Below are 21,967 nucleotides of genomic sequence, written 5' to 3'. Positions count from 1 at the left end.
GCGATGATAGTAAACATGTCTGTCCAACCACAGGACAGACGGACATGAAAATGACAAATCAGTGGCAGCAACACCAAGACACATGCGAAGTAAGGGTGACATTTTTAAAGAGGCCCTTTTGATTTTGAACATGATTTTCATGAAAAAGAAGAGGGAAAGATTGGGAATTATAAACTATAAGCATCCATGTACATCTCCAATTAAGGACTGGGATCATGTTGCAGGAACATCTGGCTCAGTGGCTGGGTGATGGAAGTCACCAATAGCAACATCTCGGTTCACGTGGGCCAACTCTGGGTGTTGTGAAGACAGAAATGAAGGCTTAGACAGTGTCGTGAAGATAGATGGGAGTGCCTGGGCATTGGCTAGATCTCCTCTCACACAGATTCCTCTCACACCTAATTCCTCCAGTACTTAGTTATCACGAAATGTAATCCTACTTTATCTAAAACGTACAAAAATCACTGGGTGGGTGTAACAACAGAGCTCCCAAAGGATGTGCATCCATCTTTTTTTCCTTTGTGATATTTAAAAAAACTCCACCAATGGACTTGTCTTACCGTATATTTGTTCAATGCTACAATCAAGTTTCAGCCTTCTTCCCAAGGCCTTCCTGTCTACCACCATTTGGTAAACTGACCTCCTGCTACCAGTAGCCTATGTAGAGAGTTAGTGGCAAATATGGTGTCTCCAAAGGACAGAGTGTTGATTACTATCAAATAGCTGGGGATCTTACATCTTACTGAATTTGTTTTTCTTATTTTGTGCAAATTCCTGATTTTTTGGTGATGATATGTGGAATTTTTACTCCAGGGCACAGGGCATGCCCCACTGGAAAGACCCCATGGTGTAGGGAATGCCAGCTGGGTGGAAGGATCTGGCAAACACCTTGGCCGCTCTGGGGCTTGTTGTGATGTTTGAAATGGTTAAGATTGGTTAAGCTCTGAGAATGGTGCCTGACACTGTGTAATCTGTAGAGAAGTGTTTGGATATAAATTGTCTTCATTAGGATTTGAAATTTCTAAGAGCTAATAAGTAAAATATTATCTCTCTACAGATTTCTAGTCTTAAAAATCCCCCAGTTTATATTAATTTGAAGCTAACAGCTAAAAAAAAAAAAAAAAAAAGAAAAAGAAAGCAAAAACAAAACAAAATAAAACAAAACAAAAAAACACCTTTCAATCTCTCAGATCAGAGTTGGAGATTTATTACAGGTCGTTTGTGAGTTTTCCAGTGGAAAACCTTTCTCTACAGCTTGTAAAAAGTTAGGAGTGAGCAGGTGTTACGGAAGTTGATGTATCTTCGACATTTGCTAATATATGAGGCAAGCTAACTAAAAGATAAAAATCAATGATATTTGGCTAATATAGGTTAATTATTTGAATAAAACATGTCCTCCCCTAATACAGAGTACCAGCAATGACACGCTGTTTGATTGAATACCTGTTGTGAGCTAATTTCATTTCAAAGTTAAAATTTTTCAACTCCCAAGTTTCAGGGAAGGTTCTTCACCAAAAAACAAACAGGAAGATGGATGCTCTATAAGTAAAAGGAAGGGAGGGAGGATGCAGTCCCCTGAGCTTGACACCCATTATCTCTCTGTTTCTCCCTTCCAGGTCACACCTGGGATTTCCAATCTCTGTACAAATAACTTCAAAGTTTTTGGTGACGGGGTAACCTAGACATTTAATTTTACCAAGAAATCACTTTCAGGAAAACAGGTACTGGTCACCAGGGAATATTTTCACTTGTAAGCAAATAACTGTGATGAACATTACAGGGGATACTGGGACATGGGCTGTCTCCTGCAGTTCTGTTTTAAAGGTTTGGCTTAGTTTTATTTTCTCCTGTATATGACTCCATCTGTTTACCGTTTAAGGTAATGAAGTTACAGATTACTAAAAACCATCTAATACCGAGGATTTGTGGGAGATGGGGGAAAATCAGGCTTTCAGAGGAATAGGTAACAGAGAGTAACTCTCTCGCTTTCCCTGGGGGGGCCTGAAGGAACCCTAAGCTCTCATGCTCCTCTACAAATGGATTCAGAACCCCGTCTGAGTAGCTTTAAGAACACTTTCCAGGCTATATTGTGGCCTTTAAAATCACGTGCCTTTATTCAGGAAAGCTGACCACTTTCTCCTGAAACACCATGTGCAATATGAAGATGCTCAAAGGTTGCGTTCTAGAGACCAGGGGGTTCCGAGTGCACCACACACAGCATCCACGTGTGGGAAGCAAGAGAGGGACTATGAACGAAGCGTCCGTGGTCACTGTCATAATGACCCATGTTGTCATCTACTGGTCATTCTGGAATCAAAGTTACTGAGAGCCTACCACGTGTTCACAGTAGAGTGCTGAGGGACGCCCGGCTCTGTCTTTAAGGTCCTGGGTGTAGCAAGGAGACTAACCTGAGCTACATGACATTACAGCTGAAGGAGAAAAAGTAGAGTCATCCACATCATAGAAATGACTCTTTGTCATTGCTGGGGTGAGGGTCAGGCCAGTGAGGGAGGTGTCCCTCAGGTGCAAACTTTAAGAACGAACCTGGACCCTCAAACAATATGTTGGTGCAATATTTGGAAACATCAAAAGGAATGCAAACAAAAAAACCCAAAAAACAAAAAACAAGACTGTGATGAACAAAATATCAACCTTTCACATAAAGAGAGATGTATTACTGCCTTCTCCTCTGGCCTGGGGCCCAAATTGGGGGCCAGCATGGAGCTCGCAGGCGGCGGGGCACAGGGAAGGGCATAGACACCGGGGCACAGGCTCGAGTGGCGGCTTCGGATGTTTTGGGGAAGTGAGAGCGGGAGGGCAGGTGGTACCAGAACCAAATCGCCAGCAGGTCCCTGAAGCTGGGAGATGCTGTTCGGGGTGGGGCGTGGGCGTGGAGTAGACCTGTGGGGCCGTGTGCAGGTTCACAAGCTCCTCCTCCTGATAAAGTAGGAGGATCCCCAAAACTGGGGGACTGTAAGTTAGGATCCTGATGGCAGTCACTTAGAAGGGGCCGTGAAGGTGCTAGAAGCCTGTGAGAACCTAAGGCTGAGGACTTAACAGGTGAGAATTGAGACTGGGGACCATTTAGGTGGTAGGCCAGCAAGGGTGAGGAACTCTGCATTTGGTGGATGATATGGAAGCTGAGATAATATCCAGATTATACAAAACAGGTGATGATCATGGGGGTCACCTGGGAAGGGGATTCAGGAGGTGCAACAGGGTTTGAGGAAGGCAGGAAGTGTGCATCCGGGGTAGACTGAGTTGCACATTGAGGGTAGGACCCAACGAAGTTGTGTGGTCACCTGAGCTGTAAGTGAAGATTCCTGAGCCAGACAGACAGCTGATGGGTGGTGGCCAAGCTTGAGGCCCAAGTGAGGGGAAGACCGGGCAGAGTTTAAGGGGCCTTACACATCAAGGTCTTCCCATAATGGAGGTAAGCATGGAGCACTGGGTGTTACACGAAAACAGTGGAGCATGGATCACCACATCAGAAACTAATGATGTATTGTATGGTGACTAACATAATAAAATAAATAAATAAATAAAAATAATGGAGGTAAGCGAAAACCACCTGCTCTGCCCAGGGAATCACTCTGACCACGTCCTCCATGCAGTTAATTGGGCCCTGGACACCAGTTCTTCCTCTTACAATGCTGTGTTTGGAACGCTTTTCCCTACAGAGGGAGGCTGGATCCCCGTCCTAATGAGCACATCCACAGGCGGACCCCTCCCTTTCTCCTATAAAATACTCTCTCTCCAACTTCAAGTCACTTATTTGTATTTCTGAATTTCGTTTCTGGAAACTCGATTTTCCTGGGGCCCAAAGGCCTACACAGAACAGTGCTCAGACTTTCAGAGCTGCTGTGTTCCTTGCTTCTCATAATTAATCCACTGGCCTCCTGATACAAAGGTAATTGGAGTCTAGCGCCTCGAGCTATAGCAATCTTACATCTAGCCCGTGTAGCTTGGTCCTAAGATGATGAGACGGCTGAGCCAGCACCTCTCGTGGGACAAGATGCATGTTCAATTTTTGCTACACCTCTATTGCATCATGATGTGTTTATTAAGTAACAACGGTTTTGAAAGGACTTTAAAAGTGTGTCATTTGAAGCCTGGAAGAGTAGCTCCGGGAGCTGACCGCTGCGTGATTGCTAGTTCCCACGCACAGGGGCAGCGTCCGTACCAATGCAGAGCGGGGACGGGTAGTTCCAGCGACGCACAGGTCCCGGCATGCAAGAAATGTGGGACCGGCCCTGTTTAAGAGAAAAGGAAATAAAGCTCACATCACTGCAGACAGAGTTTGTAAGGACTCAGTGTGAGACTATCTGTGCCTCCTTTGGTTTCCTTTTTAAATTACAAACCGCAAATCGTGGAATGTAGTCCACTAATGTTTGTCAATGAATCACATCACATACTTGGAATCAAGATAGGAAGAAAAAAAAAAAAATCCGTAACCGCTGTACTTCTTTTCACTATCACCAAAATCTTGCAGTGTCCCTTTCAATGGTCTGTTTGTGACATGATCCTTTCCTGATGCTTAACGGGATGGCTTGGGAAAGACACATCTTTGTGCTTTTTTTTCTTTTTCTTTTTTTTTAATCATCAGAAGTTATAGCTTTTGATCTGGGAGGCTGTAAATGATTAGGAAATACTAGGGATCGATCTGAAGGGCGGAAGGTCAGCAGTATGTGATCTGCTTCTGAGAAGGCACCTACTTCATCACCTTCCCTGCTTAGAGTTCACTAACAAATCACACACCCCTTATGGTCCTGCAAAGAACTGGGTCAGTTGCTCCTTCATCAGAGAAAAAGGAGGCTTAATATTCATTGTATTATCAGACAGGCTCACAAACTGCCAAAGAATTGTGGCCGCAATAAAATTAATCCTCATCACCCACGGTCTCTTTATCCTTTAAATATATGAAGTTTTCAACATTCAACCTTCAAAAAGATCTGTCCTATTACTTCTGTTTTAAAAATCACACGGCAGCAAGTTAAATTCTGTGTTTTGTGCTAAAATCTCACTCTAAAAGAGAAGGTAGTAAACGGACACCTCTGTGCAGACTATTCGTTTTTACTTATTTTTTTTTCTTCTGTGTGACTCGGTGGTCTCATCTGCTGTGGGTACTGATTGTGTGAGTTTCCATTTGCCACCCATAATTGGCACAGAGCCAACTGGAAACAAATCTTTAATTCATGTCAAATAATCGTGGCCACACTGGGGACGCATCAGACAAGAATCTGCACTAATGCAGTTGTCAATGACAAACCAATTCCCTAAGCTCAGAAATATTTCATACACGATTCATCTGCCACAAAGCTCATTTTCTAATACTTTCTGATATGTTAAAAAGTCACTAAAGCAAAAGGAGACTGTATTTATTCTTAAAGAAGACCTTCTGTGCAGTACATTTCCTGCTAACATTCATGCTCTGTGTGCACTCGTTTTCTGATACGTTTAATTATCTTTACTAAATTTCTTCCTGAATTATGGAAAACGTAAAGTGCAAAGGCCTTTAAAGACATTTATCGATGACTACCAATAAAATAGTCATTTATTATCAATCTAGGTCATATTCTGTTATTGATTCTGGCACAAACATTTTATATTAGTTATTCCAGCTGGGGAATGCGTATCATGGATTGAAAACAAGATAGGACTCTATGTATTTACTAGTTTAAAATAAGAATTTCCTGTTTTCAGCTTTTCATCTTGTAAAGGACGCCGAAACAAGGCTGGGGAAGATGGAAATCCTCAAGTGCACAAAGGTGCAGGATTCCCTCTGCGTGTCAAGGGATAGCACCTCTGTACTGCATCCAGGAAGCTCCCAAGGCATGCAGGTCCATGCACATCTGTGTGTGAACTCTTCATAAATGGTATGTCATTCATGCATGCTGGGATTATGTTAACATGTTAGCAAATGTGTTGTCCATTTTTAGCAACTTAAAAAAAAAAAAAAAGCCAGGATCCTTTTTCACTCCTGTGAATGCCAAACACAGTAGCTTGTGAAGTCAAAGTTTGGCCCAGTCCCTAAAGAAGACCCAATAGCTTAGTTTGCATTTGAAAACCAGAGCTAATGAGCAGCCTGGCAGGGCTCTGCAGATGTGTGTCCACAGGCCTTTATCTGCAAGCAGTTTGTTAAACAACCCATCCTAAGGAGGGTCCTTCCAGAATCCTCCTTTCTGTGTTCTTCTCTGAGGGCTGCAAAGGTGTCATTTATAAAAGGATTCTCATAGTAACTGCAAAGTGACATAATGAATGAGTAGAAAGAAGATGAACGTCCACGAGCAAAGCAAGTATTCATGTGGGAATTCGTGTTCATTTATAAAGCAAGCAAAAAAAAAAAAAAAAAAAGGACATAATAATGACGTATCAGTAGGTACTGTGGTGTCCCTCTACATGAAGCCCGTGGGATGTGACTCAGAATTCTTTATACTATAATGTGGTTAAGTTTTGTCTTAAAGAATCCATTAAAATAGCCTCCATGTGCTTGTTTAAAAACTTGCTTAGAGGCAGAACCTGTATGCAAGGTCCCTCAGTAATTCTTAAGCTTTGCAAAGGAGGGTCTGCCCATCCTTTCTAGAGTCCCGGCAATTATCACAGTGCCCACCAACATCTGCAGGTTGTGGCTGTTTTTATGAAGGTGACTTCCCACACTGATGTTAGTTTACAGTAACAGCGGCGATGGTTCCTTTGCTGTGCCCTGCACTAGGTGCTCGCCTGGGATGCCTTCCCAGCTCTTCTCTCTCCCCGCACCCTCGCCCCCCGGCTCAGCTTCCCCTCTCATCCAGGAAAGACCTGCCTCCCAGCTCCCACATCACGGGGTCGCCCAGGACAGATGCGGGTTTGTGTGTGATGTGCGTCGGGGGTACTCCGTCACCGCTCAGGGGTTGCTGGCATGTCTGTGACTTGTCTCCGCTCTGCAGTGTTTCCTACAACACACTGCAGATCACAGACTATACGCAGTGGTGTCTTTTCCCCGCTGTACCTTTGCGACTCTTTTCTGATGCTTCCTCAAGCTCATTTGTTTAAGTCAGTTAAAGAATAGAACTAATATATTTTTCCTTAAAATATGATCAGCTTCAATGTGGTAATAAGCAGACAACCAAAAGTACTCTATTACCTGAAATAACCGAAGAGGAGACACATAATTAGGCTTAACTTTTTCTGCTTGACTTTGTAATATGCATGTGTAGACTATTAATAGTCATTGTTGGCAGGGAGAATCCTATAAGAATTATGTTAAGTGACAGAAACTATTTTGCGAGTAAGCTTATTTATGATTAGACCAGAAAAAATAACAGAACATAATGAATGTTGGCACATATTAGGTTATAAAAGTTCATGAAAACTTTTATATAAAATTATAAAAAATGATAACGACTCCTCAATATTTCCTGGAAATCATTGAAACCTATTATTTGAGCACCACAGTACCTGGCAAGAATATGTACAGAATGATGATTTGCCCAAAAGACCATGAGAACAGTGTGCACAGGGGTTATTGGGGTGATGCTTTGAAAGAGACTTGTGTCAATACTTTGTCCCTTAGAAATTTTATCTGTGGGGTGCCTGGGTGGCTCAGTCGTTAAGCATCTGCCTTCGGCTCAGGTCATGATCTCAGGGTCCTGGGATCGAGCCCCACATCGGGCTCCCTGCTCAGTGGGGAGCCTGCTTCTCCCTCTCCCACTCCCCCTGCTTGTGTTCCCTCTCTCGCTGTGCCTCTCTCTGTCAAATAAATAAATAAAATCTTAAAAAAAAAAAAAGAAATTTTATCTGCATACTTATGGGGAGAACATACATTTTGAAATAAAATAATTACGAAAACAAGATGCTCAACTTTGAAAGAGTGCATCCTCGTTAGAAGCTATTTCCACATTACAGTTAAGATTACCAGCATGCATGGCTTAATGTGACTACTTTGATTTACAACCAGAGTGAGAGAAACTAAATTAGTTCTCCAGGTACAAATCTCGGGCATCGGCTTCCCCGAGCTGGCCAAGGACTCCTATGTTTAACCCTCTTTATTCCCAAATCTCAAAAGGAAGATACCTGCAAGGTGTACCCGGGTTCACACTGAAAGGAGAGGACATCGTTCACCATATACCGATCTCCTATTTTGATGCCGTTGCTGGGAAGGGCTGGTTCTTGGCATGCGGAGAGACCCACAGCTGCAGAAATGCAGGGACAAATGCTTAGGAAGTATGCAATATAAACAACATGCTTATTTTTGGAATAACAAAATAGCTTTTTTCCCCTATGGCTCTCTTTCTGAGGAAATGAACAAAGACCTTAATTCTTTCTCTTGTTAGTCTACCAAGAAGACTTCAGGTAACTTTAAATCAGCTGTTAGCTAATTCTTAAATACATTTCATATTCAGCATGCAGTGAATCAAGCTTTTCCTTAAATAATACAATTTGCTGCTTCCATGTTTACTATTATACACTCCAATTCCAACACATGCACATTTTAAAAGGTCCTTTAAAATTATGTTTCTTATTATATGCAAAACCCATGACAATGCTTTCTTGCTTTCTTGTTTTTCAAGCATAGTTGGCAATCTTTATGAAAAATTTTAAGTGTGAATCTGGGAATCCTATCCTTCCAGAAAAACATAATATGAGAACAAATATTTTATATTCTCTCTCTCATTTAAAGACAACAAAATTCTCATGAACAGTGTGTTCTCAGATAAACAGGACCAATATTTACAGATCTTAAAACTATAATCAGGCACTTTTCTAGATGGAATTGCCTTTAGTTAGGGCACTGACAATTTTTTTAATGCATCACATAATACTGGCATTCAGCCTAAAATATAGAAAAACTAATTCTAAGTATTTATCACTGATACCTCTCTCTATAAGCCGCATAGCACAGATAGACAAAATATGCAGCTCTGGTATTTTATAGAATAAAAAATGCATCTGAAATGATGCTAAAGATGTGGGGATTGCAAATAATCCTTTTCATCAGTGTGGTACGTCTGCTCTCATCCCAGGTTACACAGGACGGATGGGTTTTCCAGGGTGACAGATGGGGAAGGACATTACAGCAGCCCAGATTAAAGTTCTTCATGTGACCTTGGACTTCTGCTCCGGCTCTTGGTCACCACACTAATAGGAATGAATTGGTCAGATTAGTTAACTGGTTGGGACTGGGGGCTCTGAGTAAGATGGCTGGGATGGGGAAGGTGGGTCATCTTTAATCAATCCAGAGGCAAAAACTGGTGGGAAATGGAAGAACAGGTCTATGCAGGGCAGCCAGCTGCACGGTTGTGGGTCCCAGAGCAGGATGAGGATGCGCGCTGCTCACCTTGCACACGGGACCGCATCCACGCGTGTGGGCGCTGTCCAGCACATCGCCTCTGCGCATGTGCACACCCCCTGCCCCAGTCTTCACTTACACAAAGATAAAATTACCAAGAACCCCAAGATGGGCTGCAGCAAGCCCAATAGGCTTCTGCAAGCAGGAGTCAATGTAACTCCACGTGGTGCCCACCCACGCACCCAGCAGGCTGGATCCAGATTACAGAGCCTGAGCAGGCCGCTCCTGGGGAAACCAGACATGCTGATGACCATATATCATTATACTAGATGCATGATATTGCTCTAAGTCTCCCAAGAGCTAATAACCACGACTCCTTGTATCTGATATTAAAGAAAGGACAAAGGGAAGTCAAATTAACAGGTCAAGTTTTCCAGGTATAGGTATGTACATAATAAACCCATCTCTCGGTGCCTAAGTGAATGGTCCATTGGCCTGCACTGAATTGCTCCATTTCCTTGCTTTTCAAAGTCTGGTATGAGAGCATGACAAACACACACTTTTGGCTCTAGCTCAGAACTGTTGAACCAGAACGGTCCTGTTAACACCATCCTAACAATTCTTATGCATTAAAGTTTGAGAATCACCAGTTTGACTCACTTTCCCCCCAAAGCTGAAATGAAGCAAAGAGAGAAACGTGTCTTTATTTTTTTCATCAACGGTGTGATTGTTCATTTGAGGACACCATGCTACAGAGTTTGCATCAGAATGGACACCGCTGGTACATAAACTAGCTGGATAATTTCAAGCTTTGGAACACATTGATTTTATCTGGGATGAGCAGGTATGAGGTGTTATCATGGAGTTTTTCTACTGGAATTGTTTCTTCCCTAAATGGCTATATATTAAAAAGTATAAAACACCATATGCATTAAGCGGGGCAATGTTTTTTTATTCCCAGCACAAAATTTCAAGATAATTGGGGCTTTATATTTATATATGACAAAATTGCTAAATATGGAAAAATATAATCACTTAGGCCTTTATCTTGTTTTGTTGGTATAAATCTAATTTATCTCTTTCTTAACTCTAGAATGTACATTGTATTTAAATTTTACCCTTTCTCCTATCACAGCAGAGCAAGATCACCTACCACCTGTCACTATTTTTTTTTTTATTTGACCCTGGAAAAAAGTACTTAAAATGCCTTCGTATAAATTTAATTACAACTTGAAATACTAAAAAGCTAATTTTTGGTGATATTACATCATCATTTTGATATACTTCAAGTGCACAGAGAGACCAGAGAATATCAATAACCCAAAAATGTTCAAAATAAACTGATAACATATTTTGAAATTTAAAAAAAAATGTAACAAGTAATTCAAAATTAAATTCTAGTTATGAAATACCCATCCCTTTACATATAAGATACAACAGGCTTTTACCTACTATATTTATTTATTACATGGTGATTGATATATATGTATTATACGTTAACTTATTTTCATTTTCTCCTTCCTTAAATTCTATGTGTAAATCCTATTCATCCTCTGAATAAAAACCAAAACCTTGCATTTATCTGTACCTGTGGGAATTGTAATACATTTTCTGAATAAATTAAAAGCATACATAAAGTCATTTTAATCAGTGTTTGATCTGATGACCCAGGAAGCCGTTATATGGTGACCCAGATATTTGATCTGTAGACAGAAACATCCCCCTGTCACTTCTCAGTGTCGCGAGGTATCCAGTATACGGTAGAAGCTAACACCACCAAGTTTTTTGATGTCTCTAGGGACATTTCCTAGTAACAGCATCTACATATATTTACATAGAGATAAGTAAATAAGTGATTGATATGATCATCCACAAATATTTATTGAGCTACCCTGGACCAGAGTCCCAGTATGTTCCATGCATCACGTTTCTCTCCTAACAATGCAATGTCTCCGGCAACACTGAGTCAAGTCGCAGTGAAAACAACGAATTTATGTCATGAGTGGAAGATTTTTATTTTTAGGTTTAGAAAACCATCACTCTAGCGGAGGGGAGAGTTGAAGGTGTGGCAGATTCAGATCTCCAAACCAGCTGGGTTTAAGCACAGCCCCAGACAGAAGTGTTCAACACAGCGGTGAAGCACCATCTCCCATGATCTACAGGATCCCGGTAAAACCCTTTAGAGAAAAAGCAACCGAGTGCATTATGGACCCAAACAGGAAAACCAGGAAGGAGGCGGGGCAGCCCCAGAAATGCTGGTAACAATGTAAGGCAAGTCTTTTAACTTAGAAGACAGAACAATGAACTTTCTGACCGCTAGTGGGCAGGAGGAGGTTTACTGACGAATTTTTGGTACAGAAAGAGGGCGGATTACTTGCATTTAATCATTAGGCTAATCGAAGTGTGAAATAAAGAAGATAGGAGAAGAAATAGGCAGGGAAATAAATATGAGCAGGAAGGGAAGTCAGTTTAAGTCCATACATGCGTCCATCACTTTTTAAAGCACCTAAAAAGAGAAGAGTTTTAGAAGAATGTTGTTGGAGCAAACCTGATTTTTAATGTTAACTCATGGGTGGCGGTATCCATACGTGACAGGTACAGTCGTAAAGCCAGTCAAATAAAAGATACTGATTTAGACACAAAATGAGACATGTCAGAAGACATATACAAATAAAAGAACTTCTCTAAAATCAAGTTGTGACACAAAACCATCTGGCAAGAAAATTCAAAATTAATTTTTCAAAAAGAGAGACATCTGGTAGAGTATATTATCATTTTGTGAGCAAAAGTTTCTATAGAAAGATTTCTAGTTTTTTCAAAGCATGGCATGTTTATATTCTGTACTATCAATGACAATACAGCAAATACTATAAAGCTAGGTTTCTTTAAAAGGTGGTTCGTGAGCCACCTGATTCTGAACCATGAGGTATTCCAATTAAATGTGACAATGAGAAGTTAACTGTTGAGTGTTCTAAAGATTTAGATTTATTGCTATAAAGCAATGAAAGAGGGAGAAATATTTTATGTAGCACCACATTTCACATGTAAAACTTTGGACATTTTGAAATGTGTGGATTTATAAAATTGGGATTCGACTTAGAAGGTAGCTCAAAAAGTCTTTATTTCCCCATGCGTCTAGTCTGAGAAGGCAGAGAATATAAAACAAAGCCATTAAAAAGACAAGTGTCCTAGTTTAACCAAATCTACAGTTTAATGGCTTTACCTGCCACTGACCATCAAATGCGGAAGTTATGAACCAGATTATAACAAGTAGCCTCATCGGTTCTCTGGAAGGTATTGTAGTCATTATCCTAAATTTATTAGATAAAATTCAGAGAACCGTTTGCTCAAATCTTGAGAATAAAAATAATTTTGAAATCCATGATAAACATGCAATGTTTGTCCAATGTTGGGAGCAGGAAAAGTGAGCCTGTGTAGATACAGTTGAGACAACTTTGAGCATTTTTTGTCAACTTAGCATTGTCCTCATTTTGACTGGTGTAATGTACGATTTTCAAAGATCACAACTTAAAAAAAAAAAAAAAGCATGTCATTCTAGAGGCACTGCTCAAAACAATAATCAAGATAAAAACCACAGATAGGGGAAAGCAGAGCTGAATGGTAAGACTACTAGAACTGTGTTAGCTGACAGGGCAAAGAGGTCAAAGAACATGTGCAGATACATGAGCTTTATTAAATACATAGGTAGGTCATCCCAAGCACTATAGGGATACATAGGCTATTCCTTAATTTTTGAAAAGAAAAAAAAATGTTGAGCCCATTTTTTTTGTAAGTAAATTAATAATAACCATCCCCTCACATAAAATTAGTAGGTAAAAATCTTCCATTACATGCATATAGGTGTAGTGTAGCCTAAATCAGAAGTGTTACTGACAGTCTGTAAACCCATAAATCAAAACCTGCATTAAAGGTCAGACACTGTGTTGGAAAATAAGCAAATAAAGACATCACAGTTTCACTTAGGGAGATGCCATGGGAGGCTGACAATCCATGAACTAAATGTCAGATGTCATGATCACATAGGCATAAACATAACAAGTGTCACCCTGTACATTCAGACTTCCAAGTTACATTGTTTTATGAGTCAATACATCTCCATGACAACAGAATGTGTATAGGGAAACTCCATAATCACGTATCTGAATTAAAGAAACTACTTTTTAAATCATTGTCTAAGAATTTAGCATGTATGTGGAGCTAAAAATATTTTCTCTTTTCTGTAAACTGTGGGCATGTTAAGTCCACATAATAAGTGCTTTCTTTATTCTTCCCACTTAGTACATCATAAGGAATCTTCAAAGCAAAAGGGATTGTGTGCCTAGTGTCAAGAGATGTCATAGCATAAATTTGGGGAGATAGAATATTGTACCTCTCTTAGAGATTTGAAAAATATTATACTATAATAAAGGCACAGAGAAATCCTACAGAGATGAATCCTCTTCAACTTTATTTGAAAGATTTCTAAAATGTATTACAGGACCATTTTGGTCTGCGTACTACCCATGAACAACACAGGACAGGAGTGTCCTGCAGAACACTCTGAGAAGCACTGATCTTGTCCAGTATCCTCATTCACGGGGAGAGGGAAAGTCATCGCCCCAAGCTCACAAGACCAGGAAATAGCAGGGCTACCCACTCTGCCTTCTGACTATCGGTGAATTATGTGTTCCTCCACCACACAGCAGAGCTCTGTTAAAATTTTTCCTGTTCCATCAACTTGCTCAGCTTCCCTAATTAAACTGTAGACTCCAGGAGAACTCAAACTGGTTCCTTCTCCTTCATTAGTGCTATAGGCTGGATGTTTGTGTGTCCCTCAACCCCCAAAATGTGTATGTTGGAAACTCTAATCCCCAAGGTGGTTTTTGGAGGTCAGGTTTTGGATCTTGGACTTCCCAGCTTCTAGAACAGTGAGAAATAAATGTCTGTTGTTTAAGCCACCCAGTTTGTGGTGCTTTGTTATAGCATCCAGAGCTAAGACATTTTGTACATAGCGTGCATCGAGCACATGGCCTAGAATAAGCATATACACTTTTGTTGAATTGATAAATGGATAAAAGGATAATAAATTATGGCAAAATGATCACAATTACTAGTTAAAAATATTTTGGCTGCTAAATAACATGTTCTCATATTTCCCATTAATAAAGAACAAATGCTATGAAATAGAACAGATTAATTGTCCCTAGTGACATTTTGCTAAACATCCTCTCACTTGTAGTGAAGAGAAACATCCTGTCTTACATAGGATCTTCAGTAATGTGTGTATGGCTAAATTTTTATGCTTTTCTTCATGCTGAGAATGATCACTTAAGCTATAACTGTGCCAGGCTTCTTTGCCATAGGGATATTTATTACAAATTAAAGAATTTTTTTCCACTTAAAATTGTACTAGACACACATATAGCTCAGAAGACTTAGAACATTAAATGTAGTTGAAATTTTTAAATGTCAAACCTTACACTTGAACTTAACCTCAATTACGCAGAAAGAATCTAATGGTATGTGCATTTATTTTCGTTTCCAGGGTTTCTGAATAAAAGGTCAAATATGTGTTTAAAAGGATAACAATGACAATAATTTTTTAAAGTATCTTGGATTGTTTAATTTATATATCAGATAGACTAATGGTAATACTTATCAAATAAAATATAGACATTTAATACATGTGACTATATGTACACATATGCACACTTAACACATGCTTTTATGTTCATATGTTTTTGCTTTTCATTAAATAAGCAAATATAAAATATTCGATTTAATTGAAATTCTTAATATTCAATAGGCCAAATCATCACATTAACTGACTGAATTAAGGAACCTTATTGAAAAATGTATTTTTAGTAAAATATACTGATAATTTTAATATCCTTTTCTTGGTTTGATGTTGTATAACATGATTTAGCAAACAATGTCCCTTGAGCCAAATCTAGTCATGCTTATTTCCTTCTGTACTGACTCCTTCCACTAGTCCTCAAGCTGAATATATTTTCTCTGGCCCTTTACAAAAAGATGTTGCCGATCCATGTTTAATAGTATTCTATCATATCCCTAAGGTGTAATACTAAACACTTTCATATAGATATTTGATCATTGTAAACATACATTTGTGGTATTTATTATTATAGAGACTTGAAACATTACAGACTAATATGAGCATTGTTAGATAATAAAATATCTGTACTGCCAGAAGTCTGCAAGTAAACCATATTCATAAGACAAATATGAAATAATCTAATATGTTGGATCTTACTTAAGCTTTGATTAGCATGGTTTCAAAAACTCAACTCTAACCATATCTTTAAAAACGAAACAAAACAAAAAACTACAACTGTGTACAAACATTCAGGCCAAACATAAGAAATTGGTAGTACAATAATAAAGAAATATATTTTTTTAAATATTCTTTGCTCTTTGAATGATGTGAATTAATTTAACTAGTCCTTCAACTGTTTAACTCTTATTAAAAAAAAAAAAATACATCAAGTCTAGGAGTGATGTCTCAAGATGGCAAAATAGGAAGCCCTAGACCTTCCTTCCCCAATGGAGATACCAACTTAACAACAGTACAGACAAATTGCCCTTGGAAGAAATGTAGAAAGCAATTAAAAGGTTCCTGAATCCCAGAGAAGCAAAAGCCAACTGCACTGAAGTTGGCTGGAAAATTCATGGCCAGAGATCCTCTCCATAACATAGTAAGCACTACTGAAAAGAAAGTCCCAACTCCTGAGTTCTCCCAGTGAAGGGAAAGAGAACAGTGGAACATATATCCAATGTTCTGACTTTTTAGAGAGCTGCCCAAGGGACTGCGCTCTCTCTTGCTTGAATCTAAGGGCTGTTAGGAACAGATGCAAGGTTGGTGTCACAGAACAAAGGCAATAAATGTGGTCTGGTCCACACTGGAATCTACAGTACTGCAGACAGGAGCGAGGGGGAGCTCAACTACCAAGAGTTCACAGTAGCAGACAGATCTAAGGGGAACCTCCTGATTAGCAACCAGGAAACCTCTCCTGATGCATGTACAAGCCCTGAGAGAATACAACTTCAGAAAAGGCTTGAGCATTCTCCAGAATCTCTAGTTGGGTCAACTGGTGAAAGTCTCCCCTCTATAAAACCAGATTGCAGAGACTGGGAGAGGTGGCTGATGCTTAAAATGCCAAAGTTGCTACAGAAGGTAAAACAACATACAAAGAAATAGGGGAAAATGGCCCAATCAAAGGGTCAAATTAAATCTTTAGAAACCTACCCTAAAGAAATGGAAATATGAATTACCAAAGAATTCAAAATAACTCTTATTAGACTGCTCAATGAATTATAGGAGAACACAGATAAATCACTCAACTCAATCAAGAAAAGGATACATGAACAAAATAAAAACATCAACAAAGAAATGATGAAGAAGGACCAAACAGAAATTTTGAACTAGAGAATGCAATAACTGAATTGACAAATCCATTAGAGAAGACCAACGTTAGACTTAAGCAGAAGAAAGAAACAGCAACCTTGAAGAAAATTGGTCATTTGAAATTATCAAGTCAGAGGAGAATAAAAGGCAGAAAAATGAATAAGGCTTAAGGGAATTACAGAAGACCACTCAGCAGAATAACATATGCATTATGGGTATCCCAGAAGGAAGAAAAAAAAAAAAGAGAGAAATGAAGGCAGAGGATCTATTTGAAGAGATAGTGGCTGAAAACTGCCCAAATCTGAGGAAAGAAATGGACATACCAATTAAAGAAGCTTAAAGAAGTCCAACAAGGATAATTCTAAAGAAACCTACATTAAGACACATCATAATCAAACTATCACAGACAAAAATGCAAAAAGAAAACATTTTTTTCTTAAAAATAGCAAAAGAAAAGAAAACTGTAATGTTCAAAAGAAAACCTCCTATCAGACTGCCAGTGGATTTCTCATCAGAAAACTTGTAGGCTAAATGGAGTCAGATGTATATTTAAAATGCTGGAAGATAAAAAACAAATAAATAAAAACAAATGAACAAACAAAATTTCAGACTGGCAAAAAAGAATACCATATCCAGCAAAACTGCCCTTCAGAAATGAAGGAGAAATCAAGACATTTCCAGATAAACAAAAACTGAGGGAGTTCAGCACCACGAGACCTGCCCCAAAAAAGTGCAAAAGGGAGTCTTTCAAATTGAAGTGATAGTAGATAGTAGATAGTGATAGTAAACCATGTAAAATTATAAAACTCTCTGGTAAAAGTAAATATGTAAAAAATATAGAATCCTGTAGTATTATAATATAAGTACATAAATCACATTTAAATCTGCTATAAAATTTTAAAAGCAAAAGCATAGAAAGTAATTACAAACTTACATAAATGGATATGGAATATAAAAGGGTAATTTGTGTCATCAAAAAGAGGGGGAGAACAGATATAAAGGAATAGGATTTTTGTATGTGATAGAAGTTGTTATCAGTTTAAAATATATTCTTATTACTTAAAGAAGTTTTATGTAATTTCCATGGTATCCTCAAAGAAAGTATCTATATAATACACACTAAGTGAAATGAGAAATTAGAGTATATCATTACAAAAATATCAACAAAACACAAAAAGTCAGCAAGAAAGGAAAAGAGGGACACAAAAGCTCTAAGACATTCAGAAAAGAAATGAATAAAATGGCAACAGCAAGCCTTTCCTCATCAGTAATTACTTTAAATGTAAATGAATTAAATATAACAATTAAAAGACATAGATTGGCAGAGTGGATTTAAAAAAATATCCAATTACATGTTGTTTATAAGACACTTTTTTTTTTTTTTTTGGTCTTCACTGTTTATTTAATACTAAACGTTGGGCTATACAGTATTAGGTTCAGCTGTATGAAATCTCCATATTCTGTCATTTTAACAACAGGAATACAAAATAATAAAAGCAATAATTTATTGACATTACTAACTCTCTATGGTGTGCTAAATGCTTACCATTGATTATCTATCTCATTTAATTCTTTTTTTATTATTATGTTATTTTAATCACCATACATTCCATCATTAGTTTTTGATGTAGCGTTCCATGATTCATTGTTTGCGAATAACACCCAGTGCTCCATGCAGAATGTGCCCTCCTTAATACCCATCACCGGGCTAACCCATCCTCCCACTCCCTCCCCTCTAGAACCCTCAGTTTGTTTCTCAGAGTCCATAGTCTCTCATGGTTCATCTCCCCCTCCAATTTCCCCTCCTTCCTTTTTCCCTTCCTGCTATCTTCTTCTTTTTTTTTTTTAACATATAATGTATTATTTGTTTCAGAGGTACAGGTCTGGGATAACAGTATAAGACACTTTAGATCTTAGGACATGCATAGGCTAAAAGTGAAAGGATGAGAAGATGTCCCATTAAAACAGGAAACTAAAGATCAGAGTGGCCATGCTTATAAGAGACAAAATAGATTTTGAGATAAGAACTGATAAGATAAGGTATCTTTGAGATATGCATTAGAGGCAAAGATGGACACTGTGTAATGAGAAAAGGATCAATTCCCCAGGAATATAATCTAACATTAGGAGTCCCAAATGTTTAAAACAAAAATTGACAGAATTGAAGGGAGAAATAGAAATAGCACAATAATATTGAGAGCCTTCAATTCCGCATTTTAACTTATGGATAGAATCACCAGGCAGAGGACAAATAAGAAAGGAGAAGACTTGAACAACACTAAAAACCAAATGGACCTGACAGATATTTACAGAATACTCCACCCAAAAATCAGAATACACATTCTTCTCAAGTGTATAGGGAACATTTTCAAAGATAGGCCAAATGTTCGGTCACAAAATAAACCTTAACCAATTTAAAAAGACTGAAATCATACAAAGTATCTTCTCTGACCATAATAGAATGAAACTAGAAATCAATAACAGAGGGAAAACAGAAATTTCCACAAATGTGTGGAAATTAAACAAAATCTTAAATTCAATAGGTCAAAGGACAAATAAGAGAATTTAGAAAATATCTGGATACATGAAAACAAAAATGTGACCAGACCAACAACTTCTGGGATGCAATAAAAGTAGGACTAAGAGGGAAATTTATAGTGGTAAATGCTTACTTTAAAAAAGAAGGAAGATCTTGAATAAATAATCTAACTTTACACCTCAAGGAACTAGAGAAAGAGAGTAAACTAAGCTATATGATCGAGCGATCTCAGTTTTGGGTATATATCCAAAAGATTTCAAAGCAAAAACTCAAAGAAATATTTCCACACTCACTTAGAGCATTATTCACAATATCCAGAAGGTGAAAGCAATCGAAATGTCCACTGACAGAAGAAAGTGTGGTACATACATACAAGGGAATGCCATTTAACCTTAAAAAAAGGAAATCCTGTCATAGGCTAAAATATGGATGAACCTCGAATACATTATGCTAAGTGAAATAAGCCAGTCACAGAATGACAAATAGAGTATGAGTCTAAAATAGTCAAAATCACAGAAACAGAAAGTAGAAATGGGTTTGCCAAGGGCTGGAGGGAGGGGAGAAGGAGAATTCGTGTTTAATCATATATAGATCTGCTAGATGACAAAGTCCTAGAGATCTGGTGCACAATAATGTGAATATATTTAACAATACTGAACCACACATTTAAAAATGGTTAAGATTGTCAGTTTAAGGTTATGTGTTTTTTACCACAATAAAAAATATATAAGCAGGAGTACAGATAAGTATGTCAGTCTAGACTCAGATACACGACAAAGTATGAACAAGGACCCCTAACTTGTACCTTACCCTCCCACAGCATGGGCCACACTGCATTTCAATGTCCTTGTCTGCATCCCTCTCCTTCTTTGGGAAGACCGCCTTACAGTGAGTTACCATATATCTCTAAGAGCCAGCAAAGCCTTACTCAAAAGACTTTTTTAACAAACCCATGCATCATGTGCATCTGTAGGAAATACAAAACCCTTCATAAATACGTAAAGATAAAAAAAATTGTTCACACTGGGGGCACCTGGGTGGCTCAGTTGGTTAAGCAACTGCCTTCAGCTCAGGTCATGATCCCAGGGTCCTAGGATCGAGCCCCGCATCGGGCTCCCTACTCTGCCGGAAGCCTGCTTCTCCCTCTCCCACTCCCCCTGCTTGTGTTCCCTCTCACGCTGTCTCTCTCTCTCTGTCAATTAAATAAATAAATAAAATATTTTAAAAAAAATTGTTCACACTGAAGAGTGAATGATATAATTCTCATTTCAAATGGACTATCAAAAAAACAGATCTGATCACAGATCTATCCCTTACCTCTTTAAGTTTTTTCTTCCTCCTAATTGGACATTAGCACCTCATAATTAAATCAGGTGAAAATAAACAAGTGAGCCAACACAATTTATTAAGTTCTATACAGAGATTAAAGAAAGGAGGTGTGGAAGAAGGGTAATATTTCCCGGGATCCCAAAGAACTAACAGTCTAATTGTGTTTAAAGGCCATAAAGAACAATAATATAAAGAAAAATGCGTTGTAATTGAAGCATGTGGATAATCATTGCTGATAAAAATGGAGGTCAGAGAAATGAACATGGATTGACACCGTGTGAGGAGCAGGCTGAGTGGGTCCTAAAGGACAGGTGGGACTCGGAAAGGCAGAGAGAAGTCGGGGAGAGGTTGCGGGGGAGGAGGAGAGGGGAAACCCTCCTGGAAAAATGATAATTTACACAGTGTGTTTGGTGGACTGTAACTGACCGAATGAAATGGCTTGAGGGAAAACAGTGGGTGATAAAACCAACTGACACATTAGGCAGAGATGCCTAGATAAGGAATTTGGAAAATGTTGATCCACTGAAGGATTTTAGGCAGAGATGAATGTTGTGATCAAAGAGACGTTGGGGCAGAAATCTGAGTATAATGGCATTGGGCTAGAAAGGAGCAGAAACCGAAGGACCAGTGGAAAGTTATGGCCGTAGATCAACGTGAAGAATGGGAGGAATGTCAAGATGTAGGGGAATACATGTTTTTAACTGGAAAACACACCAGTGACCTAAGGAGGAAGGGCTGTAAAGGCTTTCTTGTTGATTATGTGTCTGGTATGAAGTCGTGCATGACTCCATGGGGGAATTTGACAAAAGCTCACTCAGAAAGGAAGTTTGTGCTTCGTTTTTATTCATTAAACAGGACATAGAGAATAGACAACTCTGATGAACAGGCAGAGGGAACCTCATAGTTTGGGGAGTGGGAAACAGCCCTGTGTCATTCCCCCTTCCAAAACTGCTTCCTTTTCTGACACTCAAAACTTTTCTCACTTCAGTCACTTACACGGCTGAAGTCCACTCCCCTGTGTCTATAGTTTTGATCCAAAATCTGATAGAATTGGGCATCTCATGAATGATCAGCTCATGGTTGACTAAGTCCCAGAGCCACTAGTCATTACTTATTCAAATTCCAGCATTTTTATTCCTCAGTTACTAACCATGGAAAATTTGCAAGACCAGCAATAGAATAGAGAATTCTTTTAAGTTTTAACATTTAAGGGATGAGTTTGATAATATAACATCATGAGTTTTAAGCTTTAAGTAAGAAGATCTTAAAACCAAACAAATGATTAAAAACTAGAATACTCGTAGTTTTCAAGTGGCCACAACTTTTCAATAAAGCAATATATGTTTGCAGGTGGGACTCTATTGAAATATCTGTTCTATAAGGACAAAAAGTCTAGATTTACCCA

The 21,967-nt window shown here is 38.6% G+C and overlaps 1 protein-coding gene across 1 annotated transcript in view; it reads right to left on the bottom strand.

Annotated features, from left to right (window-relative positions):
* CSMD1 (CUB and Sushi multiple domains 1) overlaps nucleotides 1–21,967 on the bottom strand; it is a 519,075-nt gene that overhangs the window by 193,064 nt on the left and 304,044 nt on the right. The window contains exons 27-28 of the mRNA XM_035003847.1: nucleotides 8,053–8,171; nucleotides 4,184–4,253 (exon numbers count right to left, since the gene is read on the bottom strand). Of these exons, the coding sequence (XP_034859738.1) occupies nucleotides 4,184–4,253; nucleotides 8,053–8,171 (189 nt within the window). The remainder of the gene's footprint in view (nucleotides 1–4,183; nucleotides 4,254–8,052; nucleotides 8,172–21,967) is intronic.

The sequence above is a fragment of the Mirounga leonina genome, unplaced genomic scaffold (genome assembly GCF_011800145.1).
Source record: "Mirounga leonina isolate KUSES-001 unplaced genomic scaffold, KU_Mleo_1.0 Mir_128, whole genome shotgun sequence".
Taxonomy (NCBI): domain Eukaryota; kingdom Metazoa; phylum Chordata; class Mammalia; order Carnivora; family Phocidae; genus Mirounga; species Mirounga leonina.
This window is presented reverse-complemented; position numbering and strand designations above follow the sequence as displayed.